This window comes from Sciurus carolinensis, chromosome 8 (assembly GCF_902686445.1).
Source record: "Sciurus carolinensis chromosome 8, mSciCar1.2, whole genome shotgun sequence".
Taxonomy (NCBI): domain Eukaryota; kingdom Metazoa; phylum Chordata; class Mammalia; order Rodentia; family Sciuridae; genus Sciurus; species Sciurus carolinensis.
The window spans coordinates 89,419,302-89,432,053 of record NC_062220.1 but is presented as its reverse complement, the minus strand read 5'-3'; the positions used below and the strand labels follow the sequence as shown (position 1 = coordinate 89,432,053).

At 38.9% G+C, this 12,752-nt stretch overlaps 1 protein-coding gene across 1 annotated transcript; it reads left to right on the top strand.

The window, feature by feature from the left end:
- The first annotated feature begins 4,896 nt into the window (after positions 1 to 4,896).
- Positions 4,897 to 12,197, top strand: Ggct (gamma-glutamylcyclotransferase). The gene is made up of 4 exons (XM_047561297.1): positions 4,897 to 5,181; positions 8,699 to 8,844; positions 10,114 to 10,249; positions 11,626 to 12,197. The coding sequence occupies exons 1-4, from the start codon at positions 5,041 to 5,043 to the stop codon at positions 11,773 to 11,775; spliced, it is 573 nt and encodes a 190-aa protein (XP_047417253.1). The 5' UTR covers positions 4,897 to 5,040; the 3' UTR covers positions 11,776 to 12,197.
- The last annotated feature ends 555 nt before the right edge of the window (positions 12,198 to 12,752 follow it).

The window sequence follows — 12,752 nt, the reverse complement described above, 5'->3', positions numbered from 1 at the left end:
TGGCAAAAATGGGCAGGTAGCTCAGTGGTAGAGTGCTTGCCTAGCATATGCAAAGCCCTGGATCAAATCCCTAGTACCACAAGAATGAAGTCATCAAACTTTCACAGTAGCTTCTCTGTCTCTAACCTATTTTTTTTATTTCCTTACATTTGATTCTCCATTTAGTATATAGAATTATTCTGTTGAAGTGTAACTCAGATCACATCCTTGCCTAAAACACCCCTATAGCTTTTGATCTCTTAGAATAAAATCCAGACTCCTTGACATGGACTTTAGCAAACCACGTGATCTGGTCCCTGCCAAATGTCTATCTTATTTCAGACTCCCCCTCATCTTGTTCCTTCCACACTGGCCCCTTTACCCCCATCTGTAGCTCAAACCTGTTAAACTCATGCCTCATGTGGACTTATTTTCCTAGTGGAAGAAAATGCATTGATCTGTGAACACAAGTATATGATTTGTCTGTTACAGTTTTAATTGTACATCAACAAATTGGCATTCTGATGTGTACAACCATCTCTTATGAGTCAAGTTAGTGTGAATTTATAAATGAGATTGTTTTTCTAAGCTCAGAGCTAAGAGTCAGATTCATAAGAGCCAATCTCTGTCTATACCACTAAAATACTACTTACTGCCCCTGACTGACCTATATTTTACTTTTCCTTTACTGTACTTAGTGAATAAACACACTAACACAGTAATTTTGCTTTACTGTAACTGTACAACCCTCTATCAGTTCATCACTATCTTTCTCATAGAACATGTGAAGTTTCCTGGGGGAGGGGAGGCAGTGCCTCTTCTGGAGGCCAGGTTGACAGTGGCACTGGTCCTCAGTCATTCACTTACCATGTCTTGGGATTTACTCTCATTCATCATGTTTGGTTAAATGGATTTATAGACAAGTAACTAATTCTCACAAAATGGAAACATCATAGAATAGATTCCTGCAAAGAACTAGAAGAGAGCTCTTACTAAATTTGCAAGCACAAGTAAAGAAAAAAGGATAGAGTTGACATTTTTCAGACTTCTGGTACAGTGCCTCATTGCAGTCATTGAGGCGTAAAGGTAATGACGTCTAGTACGATCTGACGGGGTCATCTGCAATGTGGAAAATTTACAGGACTACTTGCAATATGAATTTGTATCAAGTATTATTTATAATTAACTTTGACCTACGTGTATATTGTCCTTGAGATTGGCTAATGATTGAAAATGAACATGACAGTTAAACGTTTTTTATTTTTAAATTTATACTTTGTGATTATTACATAATGTGCTTTATATACTAACATATTAATATTAACAATGATTTTGGTATAATACAATTCCATGTGTATATTAATGGGTATTATATGCATATGTGTGTGTGCATGCTGAAAAAATATTTAATGATACAATCAAAAAACTTTAAAGACCACTGAATTAAAAGATGGCATTTGGAAGGACTCTAACTTCATAATTATGATTACCAAGTGATCAAAGTTTACAATCATCATTTCATAATATTCTTTTGTATGACATAAAGATTGTACTTGAAGATTAGTTATTAAGAACTACTCACATCTAGAGCACCAGGGCTTTACAGTTGTGGGAAATTTGGGACTAGCACCCAGTGGTGACTCTTGAGATAGACTGCATAGCTAAATCTCTACTTCAATCATAAGTACAACCTGGTGCAAAGTAGTTAATTTATTGTGTCTCAGTTTCCTCAGCTATAAAATGAAGATAAAATTGGCATAGGATAATTTTGCATAGGGCTATTTTGGTAATAAATGAGCTGATACAAGAATTTAGATGAGTACTTCACATTTAATAAGTGCTCAGTGCTGCGCATGGTTGTGCACACCTGTATCCCAACAACTGTGGAGGTTGAGACAGGAGGATCCCAAGTTCAAGGCTAGCCTGAGCAATTTAATTAGACCCTGTCTCGAAATCAAAAATAAAAAGGGCTGGGGATGTAGTTCAGTGGTAGAGTATCCCTGAGTTCAATCCCCAGTACCACACACACAAATAATAATAATAAAGATTAAAAAATAAGTGCTTGGTGAGTGCTAATATTAATCTGGCTTTGGTTACATTTAAGAAAACAAACATAAGAATAAAACTAACCTTGCTACCTTCTGCCCCTTGCTGGCCAACATGAATTAGTACACGGTACTCTACATGGGATAACTAAACAAATGTGTGAGGTAAGGAAACATCTTTAAAAAATATATATTTTTAGTTGTAGATGGACACAATATCTTTATTTTGTTTATTTAGTTTTTATGTGGTGCTGGCGATTGAATCCAGTGCCTCATGTGTGCTAGGCAAGCACTCTACTACTGAGCCAAAACCCCAGCCCAGGAAAGATTTTTAGTGTTGAAGAAAACATCAATGCTTAACTTCAGAATTTTGTTTTTATTTTTGCAAAACAGTGTTAAGAAAAATCAACTGCCATGAAATTAAGCAATTAGCAAGAAGTACAGGATGAAAAATTAAATCTTTTAAAATAAATAATACATCTTAGATGTTCAAAAACAATTTTAAAAGCAGGACATTTTAAATGGCAGTGTTCCAAAAGCAGAGGCCTTGAAAATTTCTGGTGAAATAGAGCATGATTTGCCAAGAAAAGCAATTTTCTCCCTGAAATCACCAAATATATGTTTCAAGATCTGCCTTGATATTTGGAGGTGGAAGAAAGTATGAATCTTCCTATTTGCAAATTATACAATTATAATGTTATTGCTTATTGAGGGTTCACTATAAAGCCAAGTGCTTTCTTTTTCATTTCTTTTTAACATGAATATGTTTGGACATAAGAATAATATAGAGAACATCCATATACACATCACTCCATTTAACATTTTATTTTTCTGAATTATTTAAAAATATATATCAAATATTTCATTCTGATTAAGTCAGTATGCATGCTAAAATAGACATTTTTCTACATAAGAATAAGACCTTTATCACACTTAATAACAATTGTCTGGTATCATCCAACAGTCCAAATTAAAATATCTTCTCTTGTCCCCCAAATATCTTTTCTTTCTGCGTTATTAAACCAGAATCAATCAAGGACTAACTATTGTGTTTGCTTACGTTTCTCAAGTCTCATAAGGTATTACAACTTGTTCTCAGCGTTGCATTTTTAAAAAAATTTTTTTGTTTATGATACTAGGATTGAACCCAGGGGTTCTCCAGCACTAAGTTATATCCTCAGTCCCTTTTTACATTTTGATACAGGATTTCACCAAATTGCCCAGGCTGGCCTTGAATTTCGGATCCTCCAGCCCGGGCATTAATTCACTGGGATTACCCAGGTCAGCCACCATGACATGGACATCAATAGATGTTCCATCATTTGTCCTAGGTTTTCGGGATTGTTTTGCATTTGGTGTCATTTTATTCTTCTATGCTTGTTGTTCCCAGGACAGGAGAATGAATTTTAAAGACGTGATTATGCAGAGGTCAAAGATCTTTTGAAACGATATTTCACAGATGATGCTGGAGCTTCATATTGCAACACATCTGGAGATACAATCAATGGTAGGCTGGTCCACTTTTAGTGGTGATTGATCTGGGATAAGGTAGGAGAGGCCAGATTTCCCCATGACGGTTGCTTCCCTGATAACCAGCACTATTTCCTGGGGGATAATTTGGCACCCTGTGAATATCCCACTCTATGGCCCTTCATCATATGGTTTTATTGATGATCCTAGCATAAATCAGTTATTTCCCCAGAAGCTGTAAAATAACAATTTTCTGTCATTCCTTTAATTTAGCAGGTTTCAAAAGAGAACTCCTCCTTCATCAAGTGGTGCTATTTGGTTACCCTGAAAAACAGCTGCTACTGGAATGGCAGAATAAATGTTTATTTTCTTAAATTATCACTTTTCAGAGTAAGATTTGGTTTAATAGTCACCACCAATAGTGACTATTACCAATTTCAAATAAGGATCGCTCCCCACTCCTTAATTTGGCTTACTTTTTCAGGGAAAATGGCTTTTACATATTTCATTTTTTAATTTTTAATTTTACAGTTTACTATGGTTATCTTTGATGGTCACTTGTTCTAGTTTTGGCCAGTGGGTTGACCTTTCGAAAGGACTTCTTTTTTCTTCCTGACTTTCTGCTAAACGTTCCATGCGGTACTTGTTCATTCTCAGCATCCGAATTGGATCAGTCATTTCTCCAAGAGCCCTGGTACCTTTTAACCATGAGTTGTATTCAGAGATCAACATCTGGTTGCTCGAGATAGCTATTACTTCTAGGCCTTGAGTTCATACTCATATTTTCACTTCAAAATTAACAAGTGTAGAAGTTTTTACTTGAGAACATAACTTATTTTATGATCCCTGTTTTAAAAGGTTACATGGCTAGTGAAGGGCAGCTTCGGGATTTGAACCCAGGCATTCTTCCTCGGGAAGGGGAACGCAGGCATTCAGAGGGGCTTCGCCAGGTGGCGGAGGGTCTAGAAAAGGTGCCAGGTTGATGATCTGATTTCGGGAAGCCGCGGGTGGGATGGACAGAATGGTCCCGCGGACTGCAGGAGGACAGTCGGTGCAAGCTGCGGGTAAAGGAGCCATTCTGGGTACCCACGGCCGCTGTTTCGCCTGGGTCTGACAGCGCTTCCCAAAGCGCAGAACCGGCGGACGAACTACCAGCTCGCAGCCAAGACCCTCCGCCGGCTCCCTTCGCACTAAACACCCGCCAATCAGAGGGAGCCTTGAGCAGGGGTCGGGACATCAGAGGAGCGCATCCAATGAGGAGTCAGCTCCGGGTTGCCTAAGGCAAGAACATTTCGAAGGGCGGAGAGGGGGCGGTGGAGATTGGCCAATCACAGGGAGCGACTCACGAAGGCGGGACGGCAGCCAATCAGAAGAGCGCTCGCTCCGCCGCTCTCGGCACACGCTTTCAGTCTTCCCCAGCCCCTAGCGGGCAGCGCTGTGGATACCGGGTCCAAGTCCAGGTCGCTGGCAGCAGCGCCAGGTTGCTGCGGGCTTCTTAGACTCCTGCCTTCCCGACCCCCAGGACGGTGCAGGCGTCTGGTGAGATATGGCTAGCTCGTGTTGCGAGGAAGGTGCGGGCCAGGAGGAGGAGAGTTTTCTGTACTTCGCCTATGGCAGCAACCTACTGACGGAGAGGATCCACCTCCGAAACCCCTCGGCCACGTTCTGCTGCGTGGCCCGCCTGCAGGTCAGTGAACCCATTCTGCCCCTGCGACAGGGTGCGGGTGGTGCACACGGCAGGACCAGGATTCCCTGAAGGTGCGTCCTCAGGGGTGTGCGTTGGCAAAATGGGCCACGAATGCAGTTCATTCCGAGGAGGGTGCATCCGGATCTTGGGGTGATCTGGCTTCCTCCTCCTGGGCAAGTCCCCCGCCTCCACTGCTGTCACAGCCGTAGGTTTGACCCTCGTTGAACTGTATACCTCTGCAGCAGCATCCCCTGAGCTTTCCCACTCCTGACGTTTCCACGACTGCTGTTCACCGTATAGCTTTGGCCCCCCTCTGTCTTGTCCACTAACTTAGGGACATCCTCATAGAGCGCATTCAGTTAGTACTTTTGAGAAGCCTTCTCCGTCCGAACTGAGTCAGAATTTGTTTCGTTACAGAACTTGTCACATCGTGTTGTAAAAATCCATTTACCTGTTTTTCTCTCCCGATCTAAGAGGTCCTGAAAGCTGGAACGGGGTCTTCTTACTAATTGCTGTGTTCAGTTAGGTCAAGTAACTGGATGAACTTTAATCAACCTTGGTCAACCATTGTTCTTCAAAGGACCTTAGGAGACAGTGCATTTCATTCATTTAGCACATGTTCTTCTGGCACTGAACGCTGGAGATGCAAAGATAATTGAGTAATGTTACTGCTTTGAAGACCTCCTAATCTATAAGAGACACGTGCAGATTGTGTGCAAAACATTTTGACAGCATTGAGCTAAACAAGCATGGTGTTTGCTAACCCTGTCAGAGTTCTTAGTTGCAAGCAACAGAAATTGGCTGATTTAAGCAAAAAAAAAAAAGTGTTGAAAGGCTGCTGGAGAGCTCACAGAATGACTAGAAAGGCATGAGTACAAAGCTGACAAAAGAGACAGACATAAAGGGAGGTGCAGCCCCCTCTGATAGACAACAGAACCAGTCCAGGCAGCCCTGTTGCACCTTTGCTGAACTTGTAAACATGGATGCTGTGTGTTGCATCACCGCCTGCGCTGTACCCTGCCACTGTACTGCAACCCAGAGGTTCCCCAAACTCTCACACCACCAGGGTGGAGTCCCTGTTGAACCTGAACATTAGCTTCTAATTCAAAATCCCAGGTGGGTGTCCTGATTGGCTTAAGTCTCGGCTACAGATCTGTGATGTGACTGCACCATCTTACTTTTGAAGTTTCAAAAATGGTAGTCAGGCTCTGGTACTCCATACCCCCAAACTCATAAAATAGGGAACATCCCAAATGTAGAAAGGGAGTTCAAATGCTAATATAACAGTAGGAAAAGATATTTAAAAATCGTTATTCAGTTACAAGTATGGTCGATCTTAAAAAGGAGACATTCAGGACTGGGGATATAGGGCAGTAGTAATGTGCTTGCCTAACATGCATGAGGCCCTGGGTTCAATCTCTAGCAACACACATCCACACACACACACAAGGAGACTTGCAAGGTCTAACAGAATATATAACCAGAGGACCTGTCCTAATCAGAATGTTTAGAAAAGGCCTTCCTAAAATTGTGACTTTTAAGCTGAGGCCTAAATGACTGGGGAGGTGGAGAGAAAGAGGAAGCATGGGGACTAGAGGAATAGGAAAGGACGACATCCTAACAGGACCACAGAGGCCTGATAAGATTTTGGACTACATCCTAAAAGCAATGAGAAGACCCCATTGCAGAATGGAAGCAAACAAAAGATCATATTTACAACTTTGAAAGTTCATTCTGGTTACTAGAGAAAATGGGTTTCAAGGGGGATAGGAGTGGATGTGGGGAATTTAGAAAGTTTTTATACTAGTTCATACCAAAGATAGCAAATGGCACCTTGAATGGATTTGAATAGATTTGCGAAAATTTTGGAACATTGAAACTTGGTGATTGATTCTGAAAAGAGGAGATATCAAGCAGGACTTGAGATTTTGCACAAGATTGACAATGGTGATGTTTACAGAGAGAAGAGGAGAATCATGTTTGGGAGGGAAAAAATCTGAACATATTGAGTTTGAATTGCTTGCCAGTCAGCCAAGTGAACAGAAAAGTACTAGTGAATGTTTGTTAGCCACGTACTATGTGCTAGGCCCTGTTCTAAGTACTTTTGAAGCTCATGGCTGGGCTGGGTTTAAAGATGATCAGTTTATCAATATGAAAGTATTATCATCTGAAAGCTTAGGTGGCATTTGAATCCACTGGAGGTGATGAGATTGTCTTGGGCAGATTGCTGAATGACTAGAGAAAAGGGCTATGCTGAGCCTTTAGAATCCCCAACATTTAAAGATAGGGTAGAGGGGGAGGAGCTGGCAAAGGGAATTGAAGAGATTAAGGAACAGCCTGAAAATGAGAAAAGAGGGCAGACAAGAGAGGGTGGTTAGCCATGTCACAAGCAGCTGAGCACTAGAGCAAAATGAGGAATGAGAATGGTCTCTTGGATTTAGCAATAAACAACCAGTTCCTGGTGTGGGTTGTAACTGCCATCAGATCTGCTGATGACCTGCCAGGGATGCTTGGTACTAGAAGAACACCCATTATGCCAATCGAAGGTCCTGGTTGCTTGAACCATCCTTTTTCTGAAATGTCTGATACAGTTTTGAGAAAACAGGCTACAGGGATAAAATATACACGTGGAAAGGACCTTAGGGTTATTATCTAGTCCAGCCTTTTTCACTTTACGGTTAAGGGAACAAATTGCTGAAGAGATGGGAAGAAATCTTCCTAGACCAAACAAGCCAAATTAGGATTTTTACTCTTCCCCAGGACTCATCCCGATTGCTCACCTCTGAGGGAAGCAGCTAAACTAGGACCGTGGCTTCATTGCTTATTAGTTGTGGAGACCTTAGGCAAGTTGGTTAGTCTTTCTCAGCCAGTTTTTCTTGCTCTAAAATAATATAATAAAATTGATGCCAGACAAAAGGAGATGGTCCACATAAAACTTAGAACATAGTATATAACTTTCCAGAGTCAGCTGCTCCTATGATTATTGTAGATAAATAAGTACAATTCATGAATATTAGGGTAATGTTCTTAAGTATACAAATCATCCTCAAATGCCAGTTCCCTTAGTGCAAATATAGTGATATATGCTCGTAGAATACCCTACAGACATTAAAGTATAACCCTCAAGTAGCCATCACCCTGTTTGTCTATAAGTAAAAATATATATGCATGTAAGTAGACTGGGAAGTAATTTGCAAAAATGAAAGCAGTTGTGTTAAGGGACTGTGGTTATGGGATTGTTTTCTTAAATCTTTTTGTATGCTAAACTGCCTGTACATATTCAGTATGTTTCATTTTTTTAAGGAAAATATGAAAAAAAAAAAAAACCCACAGTCCTTAAGATCTGGATCCTTGTCTGTTTATCTCTGTATTTTCCACAACTGCTTTTATATAGAAGGAACTTAAAGCTTATCGAATGCTTTAATTGCATGGAGTTCAAGGTAAATTCTTTTTATTTTGTAGAGGGAAATTGGGGTTCAAGTGGATATTGATTATATCACTTTGGTTTCCTTTGCAGGATTTTAAGCTTGACTTTGGCAATTTCCAAGGCAAAACAAGTCAGAGGTGGCATGGAGGTATAGCTACCATTTTTCAAAGTCCTGGCGATGAAGTGTGGGGAGTAGTATGGAAAATGAACAAAAGCAATTTAAATTCTTTGGATGAGTAGGTGGCTTCTAATTATAAGTTAAAAGTAACTGATTTAGAAAATGGACTATGTGTAAGGATGTGTATTTGTGTGCTAGTTTTCAAAAACATATTCTTTACACTCAGAATCAACATAAAATATATAATAATGTGAGTTTGTTAAGTCTAGAAAATTGACGTATCTGATCGAGATGGGGGGAGAATGTTTGTAACCTCTTACCTAAAAAGATGGGAGCCCTGATTTTTTATAAAAATTTACCTTTATAGTTTCAGATTGTGAAAAGGCATGAAGATTTTTGTAATTGTTACCTATTTTTATTGATTTTTAAAAGCAAGTTGATTCAGTTTTTGAAAAACAATTTTCAAAGATTGCAGTTGAATAAGTCAGTAATAGTAATTTGTGAAAGCATCTAACAACATATTAGAAATGCTTTGATACTTGTTATAACTAGAACTCTCAGAGCTGTGTGGCAGAGCATATGATACAAAGAGAGTGGGCAAAAAGAGTGGGCCTTAAGAAGATCATGTGATCTAACATGCTTGATACTGTAACTCTCTTCAACAGGAACCAGCCATTCCCTCTGTTTTTCTCTGAGTAGATATTCTGCTGTCAGAAAATTTTAGTTCATTTTTTGTAGCCTATACAACAATGTTTCAGTGGTATAAAAATGGAAATAAGTACATCAAAGCAAATATTCTGACATGATTAACAAAGAGATCTGTTAGAAGTATGCCAACTAGTTGTTCCTCAGCATCTACTGGGGATTGGTACCAGGACTCCTGAGGATTCCAAAATCAGAGAATGTTCAAGTTCCTTGTATAAATTGGTGCAATATATACCTATGATCTATGCACACCCTTCTGTATAATTTGAATCATCTGTAGGTCACTTATAATACCTAATACAATGTAAATGCTACGTAAGTAGCTGTTATACTATATATTTTTAGGAAATAATGACAAATAAAAAAGACTGTATATATTTAGTTCAGACAATTTTTTTCTTTAAATATTTTCAATCTGGGGTTGGTCGAATCTGTGGATGCAGAACCCATGGATACATGAGCCAACTATAATATTAAGTCTCAGGCTTTCCAATTGAAGTGCTAAGCTCCTTTTGATAGGGGGTATTTATATGTTCTATATTCCTAACTATATAGGGAGCAAATACATCCATATAGATAGTTAAGTTGTTAATACTGTACCCTGACTTGATTAAAAGCCCTTGCCCAGTAAACTGAATTGCCTGAGTCACATGTGGTTGAAAGTTGACTCTTCTGGTTTCAGGCAAGAAGGGGTTAAAAGCGGAATATATGTTGTAATAGAAGTCAAAGTTTCAACTCAAGAAGGGAAAGAAATAACCTGTCGAAGCTATCTGATGACAAATTATGAGCCTGCTCCCCCATCCCCACAATATAAAAAGGTAAGCTACTTAGACTTTTGGTGAATCCTTTTTAATTTTCACTGAGATAAACTAAAGAATATCTTGGGGTTTTTAAAAAAGTTTTCGTGTGTATACAAAAATGATGGTTCTTTACCTAAGGGGCACTTTAGAATATTGTGCAGATTTATGCGTAATGATAGAACTATGTTTCTGAAACTATTTTTTTAAAAAAGCCTTTATAAATTTATGTAAGTCACAGTTCTAGACATGTATTTTCTTTTTTAAAGCAGAGAAGAACATGTATCAGTTTTTGGGGTTGGTTTGGTTTTTTCCTTTTTGCAGTACTGGGATCTGAATCCAGGGGTGCCCTGCCACTGTGCTACATCCCAGCACTTTTTATTTTTTGAGATAGCTAAGTTGCTGAGGCTGGCCTTGAACTTGTAGTCCTCTTGCCTCAGGCTCCCAAGTACCTGGGATTGCAGATGGTCACCACTGAGCCCAGCTTATGAGTGCATTTTTAATAGATTTAGCCTATACATGGTTTTTAAAATTTTTTTTTAGTCATTGATGAACCTTTATTTATTTATTTACATGCCATGCTGAGGATGGAGTCCAGTGCCTTGCACATGCTAGGCAAGTGCTCTACCATTGAGCCACAAACCCAGCCCTATACATGGTTTTTATAATTTTTTTTTCTTCCCAAAACAGTGTTTCATGAACATTAAGATTCATTTTTCTGGGGGAAACATATATTTCCTAATGCTGAAATGTTTTCCCACCCTAGATGGAGAAAGTCACTGGGCCTTTGAGAATCAGAGAAATCAGTCTTGAAAGCACAAACAAGAATGTGGGGCAGACACCCTGACATCCCTTTTTAGAAACCCAAGTTTAAGTGCTTATTGAGAAGACCAGTCAGGACATGGCACTGTGGAGGGTAACAGTTCCTAGACCTAGTCAGGAATTTTCTAGTATGGATCCTAGAGTATGTATAGATCTTGGTATGGATCTTGAAAGTGCCACTGAACACAGTTGACATCTAATTCAGAGCTTGAATAGACAATGGAATTGAAACCAAAGCTGCTCCCTGCGAGCTTTATATTTTTCTTAGAATGTTTTTTTCTCAAAAACTCATATAAATAAAAACTTTTTGTCTTAATATAAAACTGCATTAAATCATGTTATTGCATAAAATTGATATTCTGCAAAGATGACTCAAGTAACTTTGAGACCTCCCTGTTCATTCCTACTCTGTGAAAGGGATGACTGTCTCTCAGTTTTGTTCTATAATTATTCTGTAGTTATCTAAAAGCTAATATCTCAGACTTTTACAATACAAATGAAGGTGTAGTATGCTGAGTTAAAAACAATGTTCCTAACTAAAAGCCTTTTGTTGTTTTGTTTTTAACCATTTCTAGGTTATTTGCATGGGTGCAAAAGAAAATGGTTTGCCACTGGAGTATCAAGAGAGGTTAAAAGCAATAGAACCAAATGACTATAAAGGAAAGGTCTCAGAAGAAATGGAAGACATTATCAAAAGGGGGGAACAAAAGCTCTTTAGAACATAACAGAATATTCTGTGTACTAATATAAAATATTTTTAACATTTAAGAACAGGGATCTGGGATATCTCCATGTTTAATCTGTTCTCTACAGTGTTCTGAAGGGGTACCTCACTTGAGTGTTTCCATATTTTCAGACTATAAAAAGCAGCTGGGTTAAAAGTTAGACAGTTAAAAAGGGACTGTGCAGTCCTGGAGTGACAAGTGGATGTGGGTACTCCTGTGGACACTTAAAGCTGTTTTCTTGGGTTGATTTTAAGTGTCCCCTTGATCTATGACAAGGATAGTTTTGCAGTCTGCTTGATGATGGTGCTGGTGAATTGCTCTGCTCTGTCTAGGCTTTTTTTTTTTTTTTTTAAATCAGTTTAATAAAAGTAAGCAAACTACTGACACAGTTAATAATAAAATTTTGGAAACTGGAAAGATGATATACTGTCCTGAAAGGAACAAATGCAGTTGTGGTTTAACTTCTTTTCCCTACCAAAGTACTCCTTTCCATTATGTTGTTAGACAAATCGTCATACATGCTGGAGTTGGTCTTGGCCTCATGGAGTCTATATTAATGGAGAATTGCACAGACTCTGGATGGAGCCCAAAAGCCTGGGATCAGTGATCAGTTCCACTACTTTCTAGCTATGAGACTTCAGTTTATTTGATTCTCTGTGACTTACCCATAGGGTAAGGATAATCAATATTTCAGGATTGTTTTGAGGAATAAATAAGTAAATACATGTAATAAGTTTAGGTCAAAGCCTGGTGATAAGTATTAACAGTTATTATTGTCCTCATTAAAGAATTCAGATTGTACCTGGCCATTCTTGAACAGAATTTTAAAGTAGAAGAGTTAGGATTATGAAAGAAAGAATGTTTCAGAGGCAGCTACCATCTGAGTCTTGACTTACCAAGAAACAGTAACATTGAAAAAAAAGAAATGGTAACATCATTAAATTTATTTACTGAATAAATGAGGAAAGAAGACTCAC

Bases quoted from the DNA above. Each gene is read 5' to 3' on its own strand.
- Ggct (XM_047561297.1), top strand. From the start codon at position 5,041: ATGGCTAGCTCGTGTTGCGAGGAAGGTGCGGGCCAGGAGGAGGAGAGT. The intron at 5,182-8,698 runs GTCAGTGAACCC...TTTCCTTTGCAG, and splicing joins GCTGCGTGGCCCGCCTGCAG to GATTTTAAGCTTGACTTTGG. The intron at 10,250-11,625 runs GTAAGCTACTTA...AACCATTTCTAG, and splicing joins CATCCCCACAATATAAAAAG to GTTATTTGCATGGGTGCAAA.